Below are 26,305 nucleotides of genomic sequence, written 5' to 3' on the forward strand. Positions count from 1 at the left end.
TGCTTAAAGAACAAGTTTATTGACAATTCCATCACACATAAACGTCCTAAAAGAAAATGTCAGAGATCTCTAAACTTAGAAATTTTAAAATTTTGTTCTCATTGGCAAAATACACCCCCCGAGAAAGAAAAAAAAAAAAAAAGAGATGTCACCGCGTTCTTTAAACTAATTGCAACATTTCGGATCAGTCTTTTGATTTTGTCATACACGTCCAACCCTTCAGCACAGTGAATATGAGTCCAGTTTGCCTTCTGATGGAATCTGAAGAGGGTTTTCCTCTCTGCAAGCACCTCCAGAATCCTCTGCCTGCTTACAAACCAGCAACGCCAGCGGGGAACAACTGCAACGTCCAGTCTGGGCCAAATTATCCTGGTAGCAACCGCAGCTGAGATTCCTCCTGCGTGACACAGAGCACACCGTGCCGTACAACAAACCATCAGCATGCATCTCAGGTCGTTTCTGTACTTCAGGTATGCGAACTTAAAGCCAAAAAGGGTCAATGCTGATAAAAATGTACTCGGATGTTTCGTAACATTTATATTTATTGCTTTATATGAATACTGTATTGAAAGCCCAAGCATTCAGTTTACACACAGAAATTATACAATTATATACCGTTTCACAATGGCAGTGAGCACTCATTACAATCTACAAAAATCTACTTTACAGAAATTTAAAAATCCTAAATATCAAAAAGGTACAGTTGAAGAAAACAGGTATAAATTTGGCAGCCAGTAATTGTGACCAGGAGGTTGCAGCTTGCATGTCTTTAAATATGGGAACTGGAAAATATCGAGAGGAAAGCAGTAGTTGTGCTTTGAGCTGGTTTGAAAAAAAAACAACGTAACACTGGCTGTCAAGGTAGCATGTTCAAAAATATTGAGTTCACTTCCAAAATGTTATACAAATCATGGTGAATTCTATGCACATCTAAACCTGTTATTTAGCTCAGGTACGTAACTACTGCCACACCGTAATTCATCCAACCCGGCGGCGTGATCAGACCAATGCCATCTGCATACCTCACAATGACTTGGAGACTCCTCTGTAATATTCACAATGCTCCAAGGAGCACCAAAAAGGCAAGTACCTGTTCATTTCTCCCGAGATACTTTCTGCTTGTGTCTTCAAACATTTCTCCTACAAAAGCTCAAGCTAATGTTTCGATTACAAGGTTCTCAACATAAAGCACATTTTCTCATAAATAAACGAAATCCTTTCACTCAGGCACCTCAGAAGTATACAAAAGTGTTGTCATTTGAACAGTTCTCTTGGAATGTGTTTACTCTGGTGTTTTCAACAATATTTCCAGGGTTTCATATGGGCCAGATCTTATTTGCCTTTCTTTTTTTCCCCCAGAGGCAAAAGACAGTGCCTTGAAAGGTGAACTTAGTCTTCTCCTATAGAAAAAGTATTTGCTGTATTTATCTTTTGTAGAAACAGAAAAATATAACATTTCCCCCTTAGAACAGTGAGGGTACACATACGTGTGCATGCGTGCATATATGAGTGAAATGCAACACATTTTAAACACACAACATAAGGTTTCATAGTGTGTATTCAAATAAAAATCTGGAAACCAGCATGAAACCCCATAACTCACATGTTAAACGTTGAAACTGTAACCAAAATATGAAGTAACTGCTATAGCTGTCAGAAAAAGACGAGACAAAAAGCTTGCTTACATACAACTAGGTGTGGTAATCTCCAAAAAAGTTGTCAAAATTATAATTACCTTCCAGTTTAAAAACTTTTATTCTAAATAAAAAAAACTATACACAAACCACTGATTTGACCAAACGAAAGTTCAGCGGTAAGCAGGACCTGAAGGAGCTGGTATTCACAGTTCTTACCATGTACAACTCTTTCAAGGTTCAATCCAAGAAGTTTATTTTACAACCTGCTTCTTTTGTAAAACTAAAGGTCCACTTTATTACATAAAATTATTTATACAGTGTAAAACCGGAGCCTTATGGAAAATACTGCATCTAAGTGTATTTAAATTAGTCTTGCTCCATAGGTTCATCTGCAACTTCTGTGGCTTCCTCACTGTTTTCCATAGGGGTTTCTGATGAAGATTCTGGAGTTTCACTACCATAGGACCCTAACTCTTCAGTTTCACTGCAGTCAGCTCCGCTACTGACTGATCCACTACTTTCACTGTTGTCTGAATGTAAATCCTTCTCTGCTTGAGACTGATCAGACTCCTCCATTTGATTGTTCTCCTCAGAGGACTCTTCATTCACACCTGAGGACTCCGTGTCCTTTTCTTGATCTTTTCTGTCTGGACCAGCATTTCTGGGAGACATGAAGGACTCTAGAAATGGTGAAAGGACAATAATTACTACAGCATTTTTAAACATTTAATCTTGCTATTTTCCATTCCCAGCTACGCCAAGCAAAGTTGCTACAATGCAGAAGAAGTGACAACCCCAGACTTTGAGATGTAAAATATTAGCCAACGTCATCGCAAGAGCCAGGATCAGGTCAGTCAAACTGTCCTCATAAAGCACAATTTTGGATTGAACAAGTAGCTTCACTTCATTGGTGCCCCACTGGATGAAGACGCTTTAAAAAAAGCCACTTGTTCTTGCTTCCCCACATTTCCTTACTTGTCTCCTGATAATGCAGTCTCCTGGAAATGAAGAAAGGAAATCCCAACTTCTTGGAAAATGCATAAAGATAATGAAAAATCTCAGTTACCTTCCTCGTCCTCCTCCGTGCGGTGCTGTCTTGCGCAAGTAGAATCTTTATCCTGAGACGTAGAGGATGGTTCTGTTTCTTCCCCCATGCCTAAAGAAACTTCGCTGGAGGCAGATTGGTTTGGTGCATCCCTGGCTTCCCCTTCTTTGTCGAATTTAAGTCTTTTTACCTCATGCCCTTCCGCTTCTGCAGGATCATCTTCAGAGTGCTTATTTTTTACTGGGCTGCTCTGAGCACCTTCTGAGTCAGATGCTGGTGAGTCACTATAAACAACAAGAGCAGCTGTAGGGTGTTTTTTGTTTAAGAAAGACATTCTATAGCCTTTTTTTTTTTTAGTAGCTATTTCAAATCACACATTCTGCAGGAAAACAGTAAAACTTGCTTCAGGAACTACAAGACAAAACCTCAACATCGTCACTCCTGCTTCACCTGATTGCTGATGAAAACAGTGATCACGCTGCTCTGGTTGCTCTACATTCCAGACAGTTCCTACTGTCAGCTTTAATGGCAAGTATTTATGAAATATCACATCCAGTTACACTTTATCATCTTGGTACAAGTATGATAACTGGATTTCTGAACTCTATTAATATTCACTCTGCATTTTTACTACACGTTCCATACGCTATTTGTAAAGATACACTATTTGAAAACTGGAGCCAGTAGTTACTCAGCCCAAAAAACAGTCAGCAAGTATTTGAACCCTCCTGCAGATATACCTCGAATTACAGGTAAGCTGGAAGGCCATTCCCTTTTAAAGTATTTTCAAATGCAAGTGAAAAACAGATGAGAATAACAAAAACTCAAAATGCATTACTCCTCACAAACCTGTGTTTCTTATCTTCTGTTTGCTGCAAATTTGACTCTTTATGTTCCGTGCTGTCTGGCAAACCGTTTGTTGTCATAGGAGCTGACAAAGAAACCTTCGGTCGATTTACTGGTCTGGGAGTTCCAGGACCATTTACGTTTGATCTTTAAAAATAACGACAATAAATGAATTATCAACTACAGAAAGAAAACAGTAACAACCAACCAATCCTTTTATAAAAGGAATTTGTTCCTCACAGGTAGAAAGCAGCTATAAATCAGTTCCTAAAAGATCTTGGGAGATACAAGGGTGAGGTGGGTGCACTTTCCTATTTTACTCAATACAATTTCTAAGCCTCCAATGGAAACAGTATCACAAAAACTTTACAGTAAAAAAAAAAAAATTCTAAGCAACAAGGTTACAGAAGTATCAAACAAGAGCACGGCAGGTATCCCCCCATCCTTCTTCCATCCCTCTGCCAGTATTCCTGCCATGAGGCTCTCTTTGGGCTCAGAATAGGCAAAAACACGAGGGATTTGTGCCAGCTATTTCTGTAACAACCTGGCTGAAAGAATTAACTCGTGATGTTCATTAAACTTACCTCTCAGAGTAACCTGGTGAATTTCCTGGGAACATTACGCCATTCATCCGATTTAAACTACTGGAATTATTTTTCCTTAAACAAATAAAATTAAGAAATCAGAATTAGAATGTTATGAATGAAATAATATTTCCAAACTACTACGTGGTACAGGTAAGCACCTGCAGATCACGACTGCCACTGCTGAACTATTTAGTCTGAAAACCAAACTCTGTGTACTTACTTTTGTCTACAACTACTATCAGGAAGAGAAACACATTGCACAGGCACTCATTCTTCTACCTGCTTACACATACTTATGCTATACTTATACAATGCTGAAGTTCCAAGGAACTGAAAAACATCATACTTACTCTGAAGATGGGTACACACAGCTGACAACCATGACATTCTGTAATACACAAAAAACGCGTTAAGTGTTCAGAAGTGGAAACTCCTGCTCTTGACAACAGCCCAGAACTTCAAGGGTTACAGGATTTGGTCAATTGCTGAAGTGCTTTCAAACAAGTTTTCTTCAGAGATATCAACAGATGGAAAAATCAGAGAAAAACTGTCTTGGCTCCCCCTCTACAAATCAGACCATGGTTACATTAAGGGCCAACATTTTTGTGAGTGGATTACTGTCAAAGACAACCACGCTAAACCTCGGGCCTCAGTCTTTGTACTTTCTATTTGAAGTGCCCTCGTAAAGCAAAACAAAAAGTTCACAGTGCTGGAAAACTCCTGAATCGCTGAAGAAACTCCGTTTGTCCACACGGGGCCCCACGCTGCCATCCAAGAACCAGCAGCAGGTTTTGGCACTTGCACTGCTGCACTGCTCTGACCCACACCGAAAGGGCACAAATGATGAGCTGTGTTTTGCTTAGCTACCTCTCTCATGAATGGCACTGAAAACTAAATCCATTCTAACACCTGGAAACCCAGCTTAAAAGTGTGTCTAGCTTGTAAGTTTGTCTTCTCTTAATCAACACTCAGAAAAACTACATGTGGCTTTTTTTTTTTATTATTTTTTGCAGTGCCACCTAACTGAACCCAAACTAACCTTAATGAAAGATTGCCACAGAACTTGAGGTATTGCTTCACAGAACTCATTTTGGCTGATCACTGCTTTGCAAAATCCATGTTACCATTTATTACTGACCACGTTCTTCCAAACGTGCAAGGATCTATCTGACTGTATCCTCTACAACAGTGAAAAAAGGCCCCTTTGAAAGTTAACTCTTGAGGAGCTAAGCTTTCTTTGAATTTTCTAAGTAGAAACTCAAAGCTGACTTTGCTATCAAGAAAATCCAATGTGGAACCACATTCTGAAAGTCAGATATCTACTTCTGAAAGACCCCAAATGTCAACAAAGACGATGAAATACCATTAAATGACATCTGTGTGCTCTGATGAAGCCACACCGTGTGACATAAAAGGATTTAAAAACCTGGTACAAAAGACACTGTGGAGAAGAGAGGCTTCTTTCTCCTCCATCTAATCTGAATCCAAAAGAGAAAGGAAGTAAGAGATAAATATTTCAGCTGATTATTTGATTGTTTTCCCTTCGGACTCAATAGGAAGAGTGGCATTAAGCCCTCAGAACCTACAGTTGGAGTACTCTACACTGATTAGGAAACACAACAGCTACAGTCCTGATACTCAAGCTCTAGCAAGTCGTTCTGCATGTTCTTCTGATGTTAAAACATGCAGAAGTAACTCACACAATTAAGAGCAGCTACGAGCTGTTCTATGAGCCAGACTGAAACCAACAGACCTTTGGCAGTGATTTAAAGTTACTCAAACAGTAATGGTGATGGTTTAGCTGCGTGCTCTCTCAGAAAAATACATACCTTTTCCACACCTCTTAGAAATTTGTCAGTTCCTGTGTAATTCCTCCTAGGATCTGTTAGCAACTCACAGAGTCGCTGAATAGTGAAGGGGATGCTGCAATGAAATAGATTTATAACAATTTAATTTTATTTTAATGAGTATGACTGCAAGGAAGCAACAATATTATTGCTTCCCCCCCTTATGGAGAGGAAAAGAAAAAAAAAAAAAAGCCCTGAAATTTGTTATTATTAGCAATATAGGATAAGTCAAAGCCTTATTTCCCTTAATTACATATACCGAGATATTCTTCTGTGCTCACCATGACAACTCTTAAGTGGTATCCCAAAGAAATCATCCCACAACTCAATCCATTAGAATGATGAAGAGGAAAACATTTAACTTCAGAAACCAGATAATCAACAGTAAAATAGTTGAAGACTGTATTTATTAGATAGAACAGGAAGGGAAGTGATTCAAAACAAATTTGAGTCATACACACTAGATCTAAAAAAAAAAATATTTCTCAACTTGTAGTTTATTTCATGTTTTACAAAATACATTTACAGAAAAAGCACCAAGTGTTGGAATTACTGGAATCATTAAGCTTTAGTCATTACAAACACTACAGTATTTTGCCACAACTGGACAGTACACTTATCTACCAAGGAACATCTCAATAAGAATAATGAGAGTAAGATATACGAGTCTGTAATATCAAGTTTGTACTTTGCTTTCTGACAAGGCTGCACAGTTTCATCTGCTTAGATGAGAAACTGACCTTCAAGTACGCAATGCTTTACACACGTTGACCTGAGATGTCATACACTTTCACTGCAAATTCATATACAGCGTCACATTTTAGGCAAGTCTGACTTTTCACAAAGTGATGCAGTAAGGTAAAGATCATTTATGCATTGTTACAGTTGACTATTTCAAGTCTGACATCAACATTTCAAAAATACATCTAAAAGAATATTTGATACAGTGATATTTAAGAACCAGTTCTTCACTGAGAACGACTGATACACCAAATGCAGAGCATCAATACAAATGTGCATACATATACATGCCTATGTATACAGTGCTGTGCTGTTATTTTTTCGTAATTCACCTTTTATTTTCTAAAGAACTGAGTACACACAGCATCTTAACCCTGATTTATTAATTAACGCAGCGACTCAAGCTTATTTCATTAGCTAAAAAGCCACATTGTTCACGATGCACAGATCTGCCACCGGTTGGGTGAAAGCATGTCAGCACAGCTACCATTAATGATACCACAGCACAACTCTCCACCTCAGGTGAGCAGAGTGACCAAGTATGAAGGCTCTAATTACACTGTCCAGAACTGCCTGCACATTGTGCTGCTGAGGAAGTTACAAATTGGAGAACAGAGAGGAGACGTGCTGCAGTGTAACACCTTCAGCCCGAGCTCCAACAGAGCTACCTGAAAGATCAGACTGACCACCACTCTGACCCTGCTTATTAGTTAATAACTTCTATTTACCCTGATTTTACACCATACTAACTTATCTTTACTTGACTTCTAGGAATGGGAGATGGTCCAGCTAATGTCCATCAATCAGCTGCAGACAGAATGCTGCCAACAAAGCACTGCATCAAACACTGCTGCTGTTCAGCAGCCTCTGGTGGCACAGTAAGCGTTCTGACCCCAAGCTCCTCAGGACAGTTTCTGTGCCATGCTCGCCTTCAATCAACTTCCCAACCCCCCCCACTCAGTCACACAGAGCCATTCACTCCATTTGTTAACTGCTCCACACAGGTACAGCACTAACTGAAACCTACTGTTTCTCATTTTGCCTTTGCGAGGACAAGTCTTCAATTAGAGTCTTCCTGAAGTTTTTAAACTGTCCATTCAAATTCAGGTTACTTTAGAGAAACAACAGAATTTTAAACTATCTTTCATCAACCAAACACACAAAACAACCTGGAGAATCCTGGCCTGGCTCAATGCTATTCAGCTGTATCCAACGTGGCACGTTGGGAACTTTGGGAGTTCAAAGCCATGACACAACTTCTGCACGCTGGTACAGTTCTGGTTACTCGAGAAGTAAGCAAACTCAAGAGTGTGAAGCCCAAAGCTGCACTCCTATTTCACTATATTAGGAGTTCAAATAAAAGCTAAAACCAATTCTGTTTCCTCCTAAACTTTCCATAATAAGCTGAACTTTGTTTACTGAGCAGTAGATGGCACCAAGTGTCACAGCATCACATCCTTTGCATATAATTTCTTCAACATCTATACATCTTTTTAGCTTGCAAAATCCAAACTAGCTTAACTGCTGGTTAATTATGAATTCTTCCATTCTAAAAAACCCTGTAATTTAAAAATACTTCAGCAGGAACTGAAATTGCTGTAGGTCTATACACAAAACTAATGTGACAGTTGTGGGCAGTACGAGCAGTGATCTTTTTCAACACTTAGAGAGATCACTGGTTCAGTGCACAAACTGCATGAGTGCTCCTCACCTGTCCTCTTCGGGTAACCACACCTATCTTAAAATCCTAAATGCTGTCATTACAGCTAAAATATTCAGTCTTGTTCAAAATGAAGACCAAATTACACATGCCATACATTTTCATTATTACTGAGGAAGCATAGAAAGCAGATGAACTGTCTAGAATGCAAGGCACATTAACTCAATTTGTATTACAATTATAAATGTTAATTTTTTGGATGCTATGAAGACTCCCCTGCCATCTAAAGTCTCCAGTGACCTTGGGAACTTTCTGCTTCACCAACAACAGTAAAGAGAGCAGTAACTCTTTCAAGAACTCTTTCCTACTTCAAAGGAATTCTGAAGCACAGCATGAGAATCTGGCTCTAGAAGAGCATCGTACACACAGTGTCAGTGAGATACAGCCAGGTTAAAGCAGCCAGTCTCAGATCACTTTTATGAAATCCTTCTGTCCTGCTTTTAGACTACTAATAAACACATCCTAACAATAAAGTCATATCAAATGGCTTCACTGTCCACCACGGTACCCTGCAATGACGTGCAGGTCTCAAGATGCTAAGAAGCCTAAATACAGACAACTGCATAAACTGAAATTGGATTCTGTTAAATTTTTGAACACATATTCATAGCACATGAGACAGATTTCTAAACCATATCCTCGCTGCAGGAGCTGCAGTTTTTACTAAATTAACTACTCCACAATCCTAGTTCCTGAAACATCCTAATTTATTATTTTCTTCAAGACAGTTAATGTACACAGTTTGCTTCCTCAAAGACCAGATTCACCCAGAAGAACGAGCAAGTCAGACACTCTTCTCAGGTAGTCCAGCAATACAAGAGAACAGCACAGCCAGAGTCAGCTCCACGCCTGGGTCACCCAGAGCTTTGTTTGGACACTTGGGAACAACAGGAGATAACAGCAGCCCATTCATTAGCATCCTCAGTGTGGGGACATTACAGATTTCGTGGGCAGCGAAGCATTAAGAAAAAGCTGGGGGAGGCAGGAGATGGGCAGACTGACACAGAATGGGTTTACTTCTAAATTGCTTCAGTGCAGTGCAACATGGGGTAGCAGAGAACACGCCGAATTGCGCGTTCTTAAACCCGTCTCATATAAGAGCAATTTAAAGCCTTTTTTCTTTGTGAGGGAATCAGACCTGACTTATAAAAGACACTGCAAGTGTATTCATTTGTATGGAAGAATGACAATAAAAATCATTAACTTAACATCAAACCACAGCACTAAGGATGTGTTAGCAGCACCACTCAGCTGGAATCTGAGGGTGAAAGAGTGGCAGGTCTTACAGCGTGCCCACTGGCTGACAACTGAGAAAAATGCTGAGCAATCTCTCATAAGCAAATACTGAGTCTCACAAGCACAACGGATCAACTTACGGCCAAGTACAAAATCCAGTTAAGGAATAAGAGAAACACTACGCAAGCTATTAAAATTACACAGCAAATAAAGACACCCTTGACAAAAAATAAATCAGGAGCTTTATTTAAAATGAAACAATTTCCAGAATTACAAAAGCAACAAAGGGTACACACTTGAAGACACAGTCAGCAATAGATTGAACAGCACAAGTCTCTGAGCCAGTGCTGCCTCCACTACGAATTTCAATCTGGCAGGATGTAACAATTCAAAACCAGGCACACCTTGCCTCCTCGCTGCACCACGTTTATCACAGCGTTAGTTCTTCACAGCCTACTGAACTGCCACAGGTTTAAGAACCGAACACCCGAAGAATCCATTCAAACTAAGTATTTCAAAGTACCTTGAAAGAAATCTGGCTTTAATTTAAGCTATTTTACCTGCAACATGAAAGCAGCACTATGTCCCTCATCGAAGTATTTGCTAAAAATCTACTGATACACTGGAAAACCTGAGACGGTGAACGTGCCATAGAACGTCAACGTTTTCATTCAAACACCATACTATAAACTACTCCTGCCTGTATTATTTTAAAAGCATGGTAAAAGAAAGATGTTATACTGCTATGACATTTCCAAGATGTACATTTATTTCTGCTCATCGATTCAAGGAAGTGGAATGAACTGTCAGAGACAGAGCAGGATACTTAGGTTAAAAAAGGATCAATTATTTTTCTAATCCTGAATTTAGGCAACAAATATTACATACCCATTAAATCCAGTGACAATTTTCAGGATTCTCTCTTTCATCTCTTCGAAGGGAATATACTCCACATTTGGATTGGGAGGCCCTCTTGGCTCAGGAGCTGAGGTTCTGAAATCATCCATTACTTTCTCCAGTTTGAAAATGAAATAGCCTTTAAACTGAGACCACTGAACCCTGCACAGAACACAAGAATTAAGATATATGCAAGTCAGCCACAAAGCCACGGAAAAACACACACACAAAAAAAAAACAGCATAACTTTATGACTGTAAAACTGAACTCAGGCCAGTATGACAACTGCAGGATGGATGAAGCAACTAAGGTAATCTTATTTTGCTTACTAAATTTAAAGCATGATAATTATTTGACAAATTACAGCAAAACACTGTTACAAAAGTTAACAGTCATTAACAACAGGGTAAGCCAGTTCCCCAGCAAAACTACACAAGAACTGTATAGAAATTACACATATTTCACAGCACCACTGGGCCTGCAGTGCAGCCTCAAGTTTTCACTGAACTTGCTGGGAAAGTTTCAAGTCTGGAAACCACGCAGCAATTGTACCCAGCACTCTGTCTTCTGTTACAAAACCCCACGAAAGGCCTTTTGTAGTTGCCTGCTCTGCACCCAGGCACCCTCAAAAGCACTCAGGGGAACAGAGTTTTCTCAGAAAGGCAAATACATCATGTATCACTGTTACCACCTCCTCATAAATAACTGAGCAAACAAACCATACCCACAACAGATTACCTGGGAGTATTGATTACCTGCTGCATTACCACTGGGTTTCATCATTTAAGAATTCTATACGTTCAAGTTGTCAAGAATGAGTTTCTGAACTGCACAACAAACAAGGACTGAAAGTACTGAGAGCCCCTCTGCAGCACAGCCCACACAGCAGCACAGCAGTCATTCTGGGCTTCTGACAGCAAACATTTCATAACAGCACAGGAAGCAAAATGAAAACAACCCATTCAATTCAGTCACTACTGCTGCACGACAGAAGGATCTCCATGACTGCATTCACCGTGCCTTAATTACAAGTATTGAACAGAGAAACTCAGCTGCTTGTGACAATTTGCTGCAACATTTGAAACCCCCTCCCTCTTTTTTCTTATCTTTAAAAGACCACACTCAACCCATAACACTCAACATCTGGCTATGTATCTTTAAAATAAACTTGCTTTTGACAAGAAGATCAACTCTTGAAGGGCAGGAAAATTGGGATTTTATTTGTTTTTTTACTATTTCCTTCAGTGAAAGTAGTCAAAAATTAGTGTCAAGGCAGAAAAATTTGTATTCCTGTTTCACCAGATGATGAAAAGGACACGCAGAAGTTGGTATCAGCTACTTCTCAACTCGTGAAACTCACATCTCACATGGACCAAAACAACCAGTTCACAAAAGATGGGCAGAAATCTGTTACCAAACACAACCCAAAAATCAAGATGAAAAATGCCTTATCCCAGGGCTTCACAAAGCAATCTATAGCTGCCCTCCAAGTGCTCTCAGTCACCAGCACACATTAGAAGACGAGGCACTTAGCCAGAAACTGTAATGAGAAGAGATCAAGACAGAATTCTCTGTTTTCAAGGAAAAATGGCAGACTCCACGTTGCACACGCTCTGAGAACAACTTCAGCAGTAGCATACAACACCTCCTGAAGAGCTGCCCAGTCAGAATGGGAGACACTGAAACGAGCAGTTTGCTAAGTACTTTCCCTACTTAAATCAACACCCAAATGAAATTAAAAAAAAAAAAAAAAAACAACTTTGAAATAGCTTTATGTACAGCCTCATTAAGTTTTATATACTAGAAAATAGCTGGCAAACAATTTAAGCTCTGTAAAGAAGCCAAATTGAAGAAATTCCACAGAGAAAACACTATTCATGCATTCTCCTGAGCAGACTTGTTTATAAAAACTTGTTCCTCCCACTCAGCATTGCTCAGAATCAGCCTTTTCTAAATACACACTTACATCTTCCATCCGTGTTCTCGCTGCCTGCTGACCTGTGGCTGAACACAAAAATTCCTCAGAACACTGATCTCTAGAAACTGCCTCAGAAGCAATGCTTTCAAAAATGAGTTTGTCCTGAGATGCTTTGGTCCAATGTATTTGCATTCTACAATAGGAACAGCTTTGCTAAATACTAATATATGTATACATATATATAATCATATACTTTTATCTACCTTTAAAGAATGTTCACTACAATGTCTGGGTCATCTTGTTTAATCACATCTGAACAAACACAGCTCCCCTAGGCTAATGAGCCTGCGATTCACATACTCTAAAAGGAGTCCTCCTGCTTCCCTCCCACCAACTCCTGCCCCATCCCTCCCTTATGTTAGCCTAAAGGTTTTGCTCACATACACAGAAAATTAGAGAGAAAGACAACAAAACCTGATTATAATAAAAAAGCACCCAGCCAGGAAAGAAGTCCCCAGAAGCAGGAAGGAGCGAAGCAATCACAGCATGCTTCCCCAACTGCAGCTTGAACAGCTGCACGTATCCAAGCAGAATCACACATCACAAACTCTCCCAAGAGAAATGTGAATGCTGATATTATACACCTAAAATTTTAAAGTGAAGAAAGCAAGTTTAATAGTCAAGTCACAAATGAAAGCATAGAAATTAACAGGGTGCACCAGCCTAGTCTGCCTTTGTGCATTACTTACACAGATGATACCACGTCCCAGCTTTGGGACTAATTATGCTAGGAGGTATTCACAGATTTTTTTAGCACTGTACCATCGTACCTGATTGAACAGACAACAAAACGAAAACCAGAAGAAAGATCTGAGTGTATTTACATGTAATTAAAGAGCAAGCATGAGAACGGGCTGGGGAAATGAACTGGATCCAGAAGATACAAAGTGAGCACAGAGTTGAAATAAAGTGCAACAAAATACCCAATGAAAGAAACAAAAAATACGTTTAAAATGCCCTTCTACTTCCAGAACAAAATCCCAGGGTGGAAGCAGTTCTGTGAAGGACGTAAATTTAAGCCCTGTGAAGAAAGGCACAAAGGAGCACAGTGCAACTCCACAGTTACACCAATACCACAAAAATGTACTTTGCCACTGAGAGTGGGGAGGCACAAAAGATCTCCACTGCACAGAGAAGGAGTTTAAAAAAAAAAGACAGCTTCACAGCAGCAGAGCTGAAACAAGAGCTAGCACAACCTTCATTAACGCTGTTCTCCCACCTGTACTTCACCTGAGTGCTTGTCTGATGGAAGTAATTCACTGCTACCCATCAACCAGCCTGAGAAACTCACCAATTCCTCTTTCATAAATAGCACTCCTCAAGAAGGGACAAAGGTGACCTTTGGCAGAAAGTTCACATAACCTCATGCTGTTTTTACTTAAAAGAGTTACAAACTAAAAGCCAGCTCTTTCCAAGATTGCTTCTCTGCTGACGTGATTTGCACAGAAGTCATCTTTCCAAAAACGCACAGCAAAAACAGATTGCATTTTAGATGGATATAATTTAATCCTATCACTCCCACATCTCTGGGAAGGAGGAAAAGAAAGCAGCTGATAGATAGAAGCACTTTCCCTAACTCCCTTCTCTCTTGCTTACTTTACATGTTTGTACTGATGAAACTCAGAAGGCAGCTTTGCCCCTTACTGCACTGCTTACCGTAAGAGAGAGCCCATATCGACAGCCTGCACTACTACGACTCGTATGGCACAGAGTGAACTCCTGTTTCCCTCCTACCACCCATAATCGATCCTACTGCCCTCCGGCACGCTCTGCAGGAGGCAGGAAATTTCAACAAGAGCAAAAAGCCAACGCTGTTTAGCAAAGCAGCTCAGGAAAGATTTGGCAAAAATTAAAAAGCAAACATTCAGTAATTGTGAAGGGCTCCTGGGGAAACTGAAACCCAGAAGATCATAGGAAAACACACCAGCTTTCAGAGAACTAGATCAAGTAAAGGAAACCAGGCAGAAGCTGCAACTCTCCTGCCCCTCTCACCCCAACACAGGTCCTTTCCAACTGTTCTCTAGAAAAGCATCCACGTTGAACAAACACACTGCAGCAGTATTTCTTCATGTATTTAGGACTTCTTTCCGAAACACAGTGATCCCTAAACTCACTAAATGAGTTGTATATTAAATGTAGTCTGGAGTACAAGCACACCTGAAAGTGCAGAACTACAGTAAGTTATGTAGCTCCTTTCCCAGCACCTGTTTGCAAGTATCAGATACAACAGTGAGCTTCCACACGTGGTTTACATGTTCACTCCAAAAAAACTAAGCAATTTTAATTTACAAAACTGAATAAGACACGTGGAAGGTAAGTCAGGACGACACCTAACATTAACTGAAGAACAGGAGGAGTAATTCAGTATGCCTGAGACAGGACTACCTCCTGAAATGGAAGTACTGCAATTGGAATTGCTTCACAGATTACAGGTGTAATTAATAACAACATTATATGGGAAGGACATTAAGCTTCTAGAGACTTAACTATGTACTTAAAGCATTAGGAGTCCCAGTGGGATGTCTGCCTTCAGATTTCACAGTGTTTAAGTTCATTACAAAATCACTTGGTTTAAATTTTAAGAGGATGCCATCTGTTTTGGATAGATACTATATGCCAGAAATAACATAATACAAGGAAGGAACCAAGAAAAGATACTGAACAAGACCGTGAAAGAAACATCAGAATGTAGCATGAGGCAGAAGCATGGGGTGCCTCCCTTCCCACCCTTCTAATGCCACTGCTGCCTGGAAAGCAGAAATTGAAAATAAAGACTGCAGCAAATGGTGAACTTTGGATGCACACAAACACTTAATGTGCAGCTTAACTGATTTTAACGTGAAGTCCCCAAGACACAGAATAAAAGAACCAGTGCACAGTCACAGACATGAGACTGTCACATTAGCTTCCCCCAGTTACTGCTTATCTACATTACATTCCCAGAGAGTTCCTTGTAGGAAACAGGTGCTTTTGTTTGTTTTCTTTTAAGTGAAATGATTTGTCAACTTTAACTGTTTCCTTCTTCCACACCTTCCTCTAGAGCTCATGCAAGATAAGATATGCTGTAAAATGTAATCTCTCCAAGCTGTAAGAAGTAAAATCAAGTTTTCACCCAAGATATTCCTTTTCTACTCTGATCTCCCAGTGAGATCTCCAAAACCATCTGAGAAGTCGAAAGACACAGAAAATGAAGTGCACCCAGCAACCACGCATCCCATTCGAACCCCAGTGCAAGTGCTACACTTCCCAGAGCGCTCTTCACAGCCTCGAGGCAACACGCAGCCAAACTGGAACACTGAGGACCAGAGGGAGTATGGCAGCTCTCCAACCAAAGGCACAGGACGTACAGAACTTCCCCTAGGCCTGAGATACCTCAGGGCAATCCCCTTCCCCCAGCCTGTGGAACTGATGGACTGCAGTCCTCCGGGTGAGCAGAGACTGAGGCCACTCTTCCTCACTCATCTCCACTGTCAGTGATTACTGCCCTCTCAGATGGGAGGCGCTGCCCCACCACGTCCTGACCCTACAGCTGGCATCTGCACCTACAGGGTAAGTCTGCTCTGCTGCCACTACACCCTGCTGAGATCCCACAGGCACACATAGCAGGTAGCTATTCTAACCACAGTCATAATGCTAAGATAAGGAATCAGATGTGTAATAATAGAGAGCAAAGCTGTTCATTGAAGCAGCTGTCCTTACATATCAGAAAAATGAACATCTTACGTAACTTCACTCTAGCTTCAAATTCACTCAAGTTTAGACTTTTCTACTTCCCACGTTACAGCTTACAACTCACCACTGTTATGCAATTAACCACAGTCCCATCATTCTGCATGCTGCTATTTTCACCACCAACACACTGCAGATGAAATTCCAAACAGTGACACTAGATTTACACACCAGATTTTCACACCAGAATTCCCTGTGCATCAGTGAAGTTTCTTAAATACCTCTGGCAAGCAGACAAACTCTCAAACCTAACAGTACAACTAAAGCCACAAGCAAATGCTAGATTATTTTTCAGCATTTGTGAAGGTGCAATTAAGCTGTAGGTGAGAGCACTGTGAATTTGCTGTGACGCTGCAAAGCAGCACTGCTCCTCCTGGGGGAGGAGTGAGTTAGTCCTCTTAGTATCCCGTATCTCCACCTGCTAACTCATGTAACATTGAAGCGCTCTCAAATTATCTTCAGTAGGGACTGCCCTCATTTTACCTTTCATTTTAATTAAACACATTGAAAAGTTCAAAAGAGGAAAAACTGCCATCTCCTACAAGCACAGAAGGCATATTTCACTTTCATTCACTGATTACTGTCAGCCCAAATGAAACCTTTGAGCCCCTCCCTCCCCCTTTTTTGTTTTTTTTCTTCCTTTTTACAAGCACAAGCTCACCCCAGAACCGCTGGAACTGGAATACATCAGAGATCCACCTCCTACAGCAGTACGACTGGTCACCTCTCTACTACTTGCAAATTACTGCTGCTATCACCAGGAACAACAAAGACCAAAACTTAGCTATGGAAACAGACAGCTGATGAAAAAGAAATACCTGTAATCATACAGGGACTAATTCTGACCTCTCCTGATAAACATTCAGCTGACTCCAACGGAACACAGCTGTTACACAGAACAGAAAGGGCATGCACGGGGACTCAGAATTTCTCAAGGAGGATTACTTCTTAATATATTCATCTAGAAACAAAATCAAGCACATTACATTTCATTTTCTTTTATTTTAAAGGCAAAAACTGACCACAGAATGAAAAAGGACAAAACTTGAATTGGCTCTTCATTCAGAAATTGAATTTCTTATAGCAGAGATGAAAGCGATGCACCAAAGTAATGGAAAGTCTTCAAAACATCCACAAACCACAAGCAGCTGCTGTCTATAAAGATAAAAGGAGGTGATATTTTCATTACATCTCCCCTTTCATTTGAAAACTTCAGTTTTCTCTGGCTGATAAAAATGAGATGGTGTGTTTACTAAGCTATGCTACTGACTGTGCTTCTGCGCTGTGTCAATTCTTATCTTACTTCCATTTCTTCCTCACACGATGTCCGTTACACACACATCCAGACATTTACTCTGAATCTCAGGTTCTAGTACAAGTAGGACAATCACCTCAAATGGCGAGGTTAAAAAAAAAGAAGTTTGTAGGTGGGGGTGGTGCCTGACTTCTCACTCTCACGAGTTACAGTCATACGAGCCCCAGAATGCTTCCACTCAACTGCACAGATGAACACGGCTGCATCTGAGTAGCACTGGCCACAAAGACCAGCAGCAGCAGGCAGCCATCACCTCTGTGCCAAAATACCTCCTGAGAATCACCCATGCAATAGTCCAGCTCTGCCTTAATTGGGCGTTTTGTATAAATTTAGCCAACCGTACTCATTTCAACTCTAACGATTCTCTAGATTCTTCCTCACTTCTTTTATTTCAAACCTAATTTCACTGAAGATTAATGATGTCTAAGGCAGGCTTCAAGAGTGATGCTATGCATTGTGCATTTGAGATTCTGCAGGAAATCCACAGCACAATTCAGAGGCATCTCATACAACAGACATTCTGCAGAAAAATAATCCTTCATGCAAAGGCACAATCACAGTACTCTAGAGTTGATGCATGAAGAATACAGAAACACAGAACGGATTATTCTTTCTCAATAAACTCGTGCAGCATAAGTCTGGGAGCCAACTTAAAGCAAAGTATTAAAGAACAACTACCTGGTGTAGGGAACCTGCTTTGGCAGGGGGGTTGGACTCGATGATCTCTGGAGGTCCCTTCCAACCCCTACAATTCTGTGATTCTGTGAACCACTGTGCACTTTAAAGTCTGCCTGAATTTGCACATAAAATGACCATCTCTATCTATAGGAACGGCCTCACAAGTGAAATCATTCTGAGTAATACAGATATATATGCAATTAGCAAAGCAGTAAATATTCGACGCTTTCACACAGAAGCTGAACTCCACATACTGAATAACAGAGGGCACTGAATTTCTTCCAGGTTTCACAAGTTTGCATAAAATAAGCAAACAAGCAATGACAACTGCTCTAACTCTGCAGCTACCATGTGAAACAAGCAGAGTGCAGCCAGCAGTAACCCGTGGGTCTCAAGAGCTGTAGGTCACACTGAGATCACACTGCCAAACCTTTACTGTGTTAAGCTGTGAAAACAGATAAAGGAAGAGGCATCCCGTATGACTACTCTGTTGAACTTACTCTGCACTGTGTACAGCACTTGTCAGCTCACACACCGTCCCACAAATACTCCGATCTGAAAGCAGTAAGTGAACAGCACTTCTGTTACTAATTCCTTCCAAAATTGGGAACAAAATCCACCCCAATAATGGCAGTTCAGTCCTCATACACTAAACCTGGGTTGAGACAGGGCACCCCATCCCAGTATGACCTGATAAACAAGCTTTAGGTGTTTCTGTATCATCATACTCCCCCACCACTTATGAGCCAAGCCTCATCAGCTTTAGCTATCTTACCAAATCACTGCTCTACTACTTTTGCATCCCAGCTACCACTGAAATCTTGTAGCTGTTCTCAAGAAGCATTATCTCTGAACTAGGAGACCTGCCAGACACATCAGCCTGTGAAAAAGCAGTATGAGCCTTGTTTGTCCACAAACCAGACAAACCACTCCCTACCAAAACAACCAGACTTCACTTCCCTATCTCTTAAACGTTCCATTGCTTTGTCTCCCTCTCACTGCGTGTGCCACAAGGAACAAACCTTCCCCAAATCTGCAGGCAGGAACACAAGGCTCAACTGATGAGCAAGTCTATCAACTACACAACCGAAGCAAAACCAGACATCCTAGTTTCTGTAAAGGGCAATATGAGGCAGAACAATACCCAACCTTCTAAAAAGTACTTAAATAATAAGGATCAAAGTTATCAAAGAACAGCAGAGTTGAGGCCCACTAGAAAACTGGGCAGACGAATAAGGAATGTAGAAGAAAAGCTTCATGAAGGACATCAACAAAGGAAAACTAAAGATAATGCTCAAAAGCACATGCAAGAACACTAACTGGTATAAATTAACAGTGGGGTGGTTTTAAGCACTAAGTAATGGTGAATTACCTGCAAAGAGACTTACACAAAGCCTGCTCCTAAGGATGTGTATATGTAACACAGATGCACCCAGCAGCAGGGAAGAAAGATGCATGTGCAAATGAAAACCTGCATGCACATTGGTACATTTGTACATACAGCAGTCTGGTCACTGGGAAAAATTAGCACAACTATTGGGATCTTGCCTGTTGTTTTCCTTTCATGCGTATTCCACAGCGAGATGCAAGTTAGCTAGGACCGGTTCACTAAGCAAACCTGCCACTGGTAGTTTGACCTTTGTGCTACAAATCCCCCCCGCTCCCAACAGCTATGCAGTGACAACACATCAAAATAAAGCAGAACAGCAGCACGCATTTCCCATGGAGCAAGTGATTTCATCAACACCTCCATGACCTCTCTGGAGTACCACAACTGCACCCTTGCTACGTACGCCGTTTTTACAACACAGACACATTTAGCTCCTTGTTCCTCATCTTTCAGTAAGATAAATCAGCTCACTGTTTAAACAGTTTCCTGTCCTGTGGAGGCAGGAGTGGATTCTGAGACAGAAAACACAGTATGGGTGGAATTAGAGTTCATGGGGAATAACAATAGGAAACAATGCAAGGAAGTTTACTCACATTTCTCTAGGTTCGCTTACCAGCATGGAAGCAGAAGAGGCCTATACCAACAAAAACATGCAGCCTTCTTTCAGAAAATACTAACTCATGGCAGGAATTGAGAACTGTTTCATTTCATTTTAAAACCTTCCTGAAGAATTGCATTCCCCCAGCAGTTTTAAACATTTCAAGAAAATGATTCTCTTCTAAATAAGATCAAAAAAAGCTGACATACACACGGCAAGCAATAAAACGACAGAAACCCAAAAACCCTTATAGAAAAATCAGACAAATTTAAGCACGATCGGTGGACTAAAAGTCATACAGCTATAAACATTTATATATTTGAAACAAATCACTGCACAAAAGGTCAGAACACATCATTAAAACACTGAAGGTAAGAACAGGAATTTATTCCTGGATGCCTTCACTGCTGCCATCTCCAATCTTTTCTGCAGGTAGCAAACTACTTCAGTGCTGTAACATAAAAGCTGAGCTGATACAAGTTGAAGAACTGCTCCAAAAGCCTGGCAGGAAAACACATTTACTGCCACACTGGGTACATGAAACAGTATGAAATGGCAGAAAAGGCTTTTTGCTGTTATCTCTGAAAGAACTATGGTTATATAACTCACATTTACAGTTATGTAATTTAGCAACAGCAAACCATGCCTGATCTACCTGACTGACTTCTGTGATGCAATGACCAACTCTGCAGCCGAGCAAACAGTTTAATTGGACTTCAGCAACACACGCAGCACAGCCTCCCACCATATCTTTCTATCTTATATCTACAGACTCAGAGGACACCAGCCCTCCCCACTAGTGGTCAGTGGTGTTATACTGATGGAAGCAGCTCACAGGAAGAAGAGCATGAATGTCATTTGACGGGAGCTCAGAGACTGGAGCAGTGGGTCAGCAGGAACATCACGAAATTCAACAGAACCTCATACAAAATCCTGCAGCTAGACTGGAGCAAACCCATGCAAGAGCCAAGGTTGGGAACCAGCAAGGTAACTTCTCTACAGAAAAGGATCCTGGTGCTCTGGACAGCAAGATGAACATCAGCCACGTGGCCCTGCAGTGAATGACAGCTGCCACCTGCACATCAGGTGTGTGTCAGCACTACCAGCAATGTTACCCCCTGCCTGGCACCAACACGTCTCCCACTGCTACACTACATCCAGAAGCTGTGCAAAAACAGAGCAGAAAACATGCAAGAAACAGGAAGCCACTAAGATGGTAACAGCTGCAGCACGTGGCCTATGGGGAAGACTGTGGAAGCCTGTCTTCTTCTGGGAGACAGAAAGCTCAAAAGAATTTAACTACTGTCTTCCACCACTGAAGGTGTAACTGTGTAAGGACAAGATGGAAACTGGCTCCATCCAGGATGGCTCAAATGAAGGGTAAAAGGCAGTGGACCCAAATTACTCCAAGGAAATTCTAACTGGTTGCAAAGAAAGCAGTTTCTCAGTGTGCACAGTTATGCAGTTGACAGTGATGCAACAAACAGCTTAGGGAAGCACCATGAGACACTTCTGTAAGAAAACAAAACCTGAGAAGCCTTGGCCTAACTTCAGAGTTAGCTGTAGTTAGCACTGGGTCAGACTGGATGGCCTCCAGAACTCCTTTCCAGCTTGTATTATCCTGTGGTGACACTAAAGATGTCCCATCTGCTCTACAATCACGTGTATTAAGCCTGACCCAAGAAACTTTGCAGAACTGCATTTAAGTCAGTCCTCAAGGAAACTTCAACATTCAAGCTCAGAAGAGGTGCAAATTTATATTTCAGGTCTTCCACGGAAACTAAGTGGAAATAATCTGACTACACAAAGAAATGGAATATGTTTTAATGGCTCTTTATACCGTATTCAGAGCAAGAACTGGTACAATAACATGACACCCTGACCAGGCCAGCACTCTCTGCATAAGCCTAGGGCTATTTTAGTTTATCATTTCTGCACATATTTTGTATTTTTCCAGATTTTGGTACCACTTATGTCTGCATTTCTTCATTGTCAGGAAGGAGCTGTATTGTAGCTTGCATTATAGCAAGACATTAAAACTGTGCTTTTTAAGTTGCCTGCCCCGAGGGCAGGGGAAGCACAGAAAGAACTAACAAATGAATTTTTTATCTCATTTGTTTTCCACGTTTTATCTTCAACTTTAGAACCAAAGGAAAATTCCAGCAAGAAGCAAATTCTTTCTGAAATACCCAAATAAATGATTTAGAAACATTTTTGCTACTGAAGGGCAGTGAGTTCACATCCAGGAAAATTTCCAAAGAGGTAAGAAGAGCATTTTAAAGACAAGACAATAGCAAGTTATTTTCATTTCATGCATCTGGCTTCTAGTATCACAGTGCCATGTGTTGTTTTCTACCATTCTTAAAGCTGTTTCTGCTTTAAAGAAGAAAGATTTCTTTAAAAAAATAATAACAAAAACAGAGAAGGATTTTAAAAGAAGTCTTTTAGACCATGAAGTATTAAGAATAACAAATGTCACCTATTCACTCTCCCCAGCTTTTCAAGCCGTGCTGATCTTCTACATCCTATAGAAGAACACGCTGTAACGATCCTCCTGGCTAACCTTGGCCTCACCAAGGAAACTCCACATTAATATCTTTGTGAAGCCAAGTCAGTGTAGGAATACAACTCCTTTGGAGACAAAAAATATTCCTACGACTTCACACAAGATTAAAAAGGGTTGAACCATAAACTTTGTATTTCACCTAAGGCTACATCTTACCACAGCAACCATAAAGAAACAAAGCGATTACAAAGTAATCAAGCAATCAATTCTCTGATTCTGTTCACGTATAATAAAAGAAGCTCAGACTGACTCTCGTAAGTGCAGCTCATAATCTTAGGAACAATCAAGTGAATGGCAAACCTTGCACAAGAAAACAATCTCAAGCTTCAAATGGATGAAGTTAACACCATGGTTTCACGATGAGGCTTTTCCATGAGGCACTGATAACATAACTTGGGTTACACTACCAACATAACCAAATTCAGCAACATTTTTATTTCAGAACAAGGCATTTTATTACTGAAGACACTCTGGAGAGCCTTACACAGCTGCAGTGCTGCTTTGCACAACCCATCCTCTGTCCCTGCCTCTGATCCCCCCAGTTGTGCTGCCTTGTGCCATTCCCACTGACCTGGACAAAACAGGGTGTACCAATGAGCCCTTTCTTGTTAGAAACATGACTGCCAACAGGAAAGTTACAACTGCCAGCAGTTCCCTGCTCCAGGTTTCCATGCAGCCATATAAACAGTTGAACAAGCACAAGTGAAATAGTGACACAAGGGCTGCGTTAGCCAAGTAAGCTGCCAAAAGAAACAAGGGTGAAATTACAGCTTAGCCTATACCTGCGTGTGCCTGCTCCCAGCTCTCTGGGATGAATAAGGGCACTGAAACCAACAGAGGCAGGGAGGTACTCCATGGCTTACAGGAGACCATGCTTCCAACCTGGAAGGCAAGTGATACATGCCATGATCATGCTGCTATGTGAACCCTGGAAAAATAATTTACTTTACTAACACCACTACCAAGTAATTTGCTGCTTGTGTTCTCACAAGAACTGCTACAATAATGTCTGGAAGAGGTATGCAGAGCGAAAGGAAGAACACTGCATTTTAACCCAGAACAGAAGAGAAGCAGCAGCCGTCAGAGCAAGTTATGAAGCAGAGAGAACCTTCCCAACCACAATATTACACTATTAGAAACAGCAACTCAAAGAAAACCACATCAGGTTTCACTTGTCCCTGTTTGCCTCACACACTCACACAGGTACTTTGTGGTACTCCAGGAACAGGCTGTGAACAGCAAAACCCACGTACTTCCATAAGCCTGCAAATTGTGCCATTATCCTACTAAACCATGTTTGTTTTATTTTTAAAACTGATCTCTGAACTTTGAAACAATCTTAATAAATGTTACTACAGGGTTATGTTTGTGGAATTCATAACTTTCATCCCAAACAATGCATTTCTTACTGTTTGAGATATCTATTAAATTATTTTTGCACAAAATGAATTAAAGAATATTCAACTCACTTCAAATTGATATTTAGTAGGTTACATATGATTCTTAGAAACACACTAAGGCTCTTTACATAGATGACCATCATGAAATTTTAACTTTCACCGATTTCCTCCTGATATTTAGATGCATATCAGTGAAAACAGAAGCATATTAGATGAAACAGAATTCAATAGACAAGGGGAAGCAAGTCAAATGGCATAGAACAGCATGTCCATGTCACCCTCCAGATTATACTGAACACTTCTGATGCTCGTATCTGACACTTAAAAAAAAAAAAAAATGATGTAACTGAATGGTTTGAAAATACTGAAAAAATGCTACAGGTCAGGGAAAAAACAAACAAGTAAAAAAACTGAATACACAAAAGGCCAAAGCATGAGGAGCCTGATGGCTCTCGTTCAGGTTAAGGCAATGGCTTTCAATAATTTTTAGAAAAATCTATTACACGGAGCCAGGAATCACAGCCGTAAGGAAGCACAGCCGTAAGCCTACACTGAAAGAAGTGCTGTCCCAGAGCATCGGGCATCACAGCCACGTATGTTTGCCTTCTATTCAAAACCAAAGTACATTTCATAACTTGCTTTTCCTTCAAAACCACTGGTTCCACTACGAAGAGAGGGGAAAAAAAAAAGAAAAAAAGAAATAAAAAGAAAACAAAAGAACAATCTCCCGCGGGTCGGGGAAGCTGGGAGCCAGAACAAAGCGCGGCGCCGGCAGGGCACGCCGCAGCCCGGCACTAGGCCTCGCAAACAAGGAGCCCGGCTGCCACAAAGTGAGCCAAACGCAGGCGCGCGCGCGCAGACAAGCCTTCCCGCTTCCTGCCAAATACAGAGCAAACCGGAAGTCACCCCGCGCAGCCCGGCCCGGCCCTGCAGCGGGGTCACCCGGAGCCGCGGGCGGCGAAGCTGGGCCTGGGCTGTCCCTGCGAGGCGCCGGGCCTCCGGGGCGCAAGGCCTGCCTGAGGCACAACCCGGCGCCGTCGTGTGCAGCGTCGTTCCGAGCTGCGGGAGGTTTGCCACAGGCAACACTGAGCAAAACTTTCCATTAAAAGAAATAAAATAAACATCACCTAAACTGTAGAAAGAGCAACAGGTTTCCTGTGCTGGGCAGGGTCGGTATCGTCTGGCAGACATACCCGACACTGTATGAGAAGAGGCTCCTTATCAGATAAAACTCTCTACCAGCAAAGAGAACAAATCCACCCGGAGTCAGCGCATAGCGAGGAGAGCTCGCTCAGCCCAGGACAGCAGCCAACGACCGACAGAGCTCCAAAGCGCCCCGCTCCCACGGCGCAACGCCCCGGGCCGCAGCTGGCCCCACTTACATGGTCTCTCCCGTCTTGGCAACATGGCAAAGGAACTGGTCTAGGATCGGGCACACCTCCTTCTTCCCCCTCTTCTCAAAATCTGCCGGCGTGAGGACGGCACGAGAACGGAAACAGAAAAGAGACAAAAAAATTGTATTAAAAATCGTAACCAGCGTTTTTGAACTATCAGCACGACTCCCTCAGAAACATCTGCCCACTCCAACAACGCCTCAGCTGATCCCAACAGCTCCTCCAACTTTCCAGCCCTAGGAATCACCAAGATATTTCCCCGTGGAGCAACGCGCGCACCTGGGCGGCAAAAGTTGGTGCGCGACTTCTGGGGAGCGGCGGCCAAGGCCGCTTCCCAGCTCGGGGCCGGGCCGGGCCAACCAGCAGCAGCCGGGACGGGGCGAGCCGAGGCGGAGAAGGGCGAGGGAGCGCCGGGAGGAGCGCCGGGCGAGAGCAGCCCAGGGGCTGCGGGCCCAGGCTCGCCCTCCCCGTCCCTACAGCGAACCCCCGGCCGCCCCCACCCGCGGGACCCCGCGCCCCCACCCGAAGGAGGAGCGCTCACCCCCGGCCCCGCGCCGGGCGGCCCCACACCTCCCCTCAGCGCGGGGACATCGCTCCCCACCCCCCGCCGCTCGCCCCGCACCACCTTTCAGCGCCTCCTGCAGCCTCTCGACGTCCATGATCCGCGCCCGCGTCCCCCCGCCGCCCTCCGCGCCGCTCCC

The 26,305-nt window shown here is 41.9% G+C and overlaps 1 protein-coding gene across 1 annotated transcript; it reads right to left on the minus strand.

Annotated features, from left to right (window-relative positions):
• On the minus strand, positions 1–26,305 carry PPP4R2 (protein phosphatase 4 regulatory subunit 2). Its single transcript, XM_042823553.1, has 9 exons — positions 26,230–26,305; positions 25,593–25,674; positions 10,548–10,718; positions 5,945–6,038; positions 4,466–4,503; positions 4,113–4,187; positions 3,532–3,675; positions 2,704–2,966; positions 1–2,317 (listed from the first exon to the last, which is right to left on the minus strand). The coding sequence occupies exons 1-9, from the start codon at positions 26,261–26,263 to the stop codon at positions 2,004–2,006; spliced, it is 1,215 nt and encodes a 404-aa protein (XP_042679487.1). The 5' UTR covers positions 26,264–26,305; the 3' UTR covers positions 1–2,003.

The sequence above is a fragment of the Centrocercus urophasianus genome, unplaced genomic scaffold, assembly GCF_019232065.1.
Source record: "Centrocercus urophasianus isolate 14NV4802_14NV808 unplaced genomic scaffold, USGS_Curo_1.0 seq_22, whole genome shotgun sequence".
Taxonomy (NCBI): Eukaryota; Metazoa; Chordata; class Aves; order Galliformes; family Phasianidae; genus Centrocercus; species Centrocercus urophasianus.

What these genes read in the sequence shown, in the direction of transcription:
- PPP4R2 (XM_042823553.1), bottom strand. Translation starts at nt 26,263, where the DNA reads ATGGACGTCGAGAGGCTGCAGGAGGCGCTGAAAG. An exon ending in GCTGCAGGAGGCGCTGAAAG is followed by an intron (nt 25,675 to 26,229) that starts GTGGTGCGGGGC and finishes TCACGCCGGCAG; the next exon opens with ATTTTGAGAAGAGGGGGAAG. An exon ending in TTCTAAGAGGTGTGGAAAAG is followed by an intron (nt 4,504 to 5,944) that starts GTATGTATTTTT and finishes TGTGTATTACAG; the next exon opens with AATGTCATGGTTGTCAGCTG.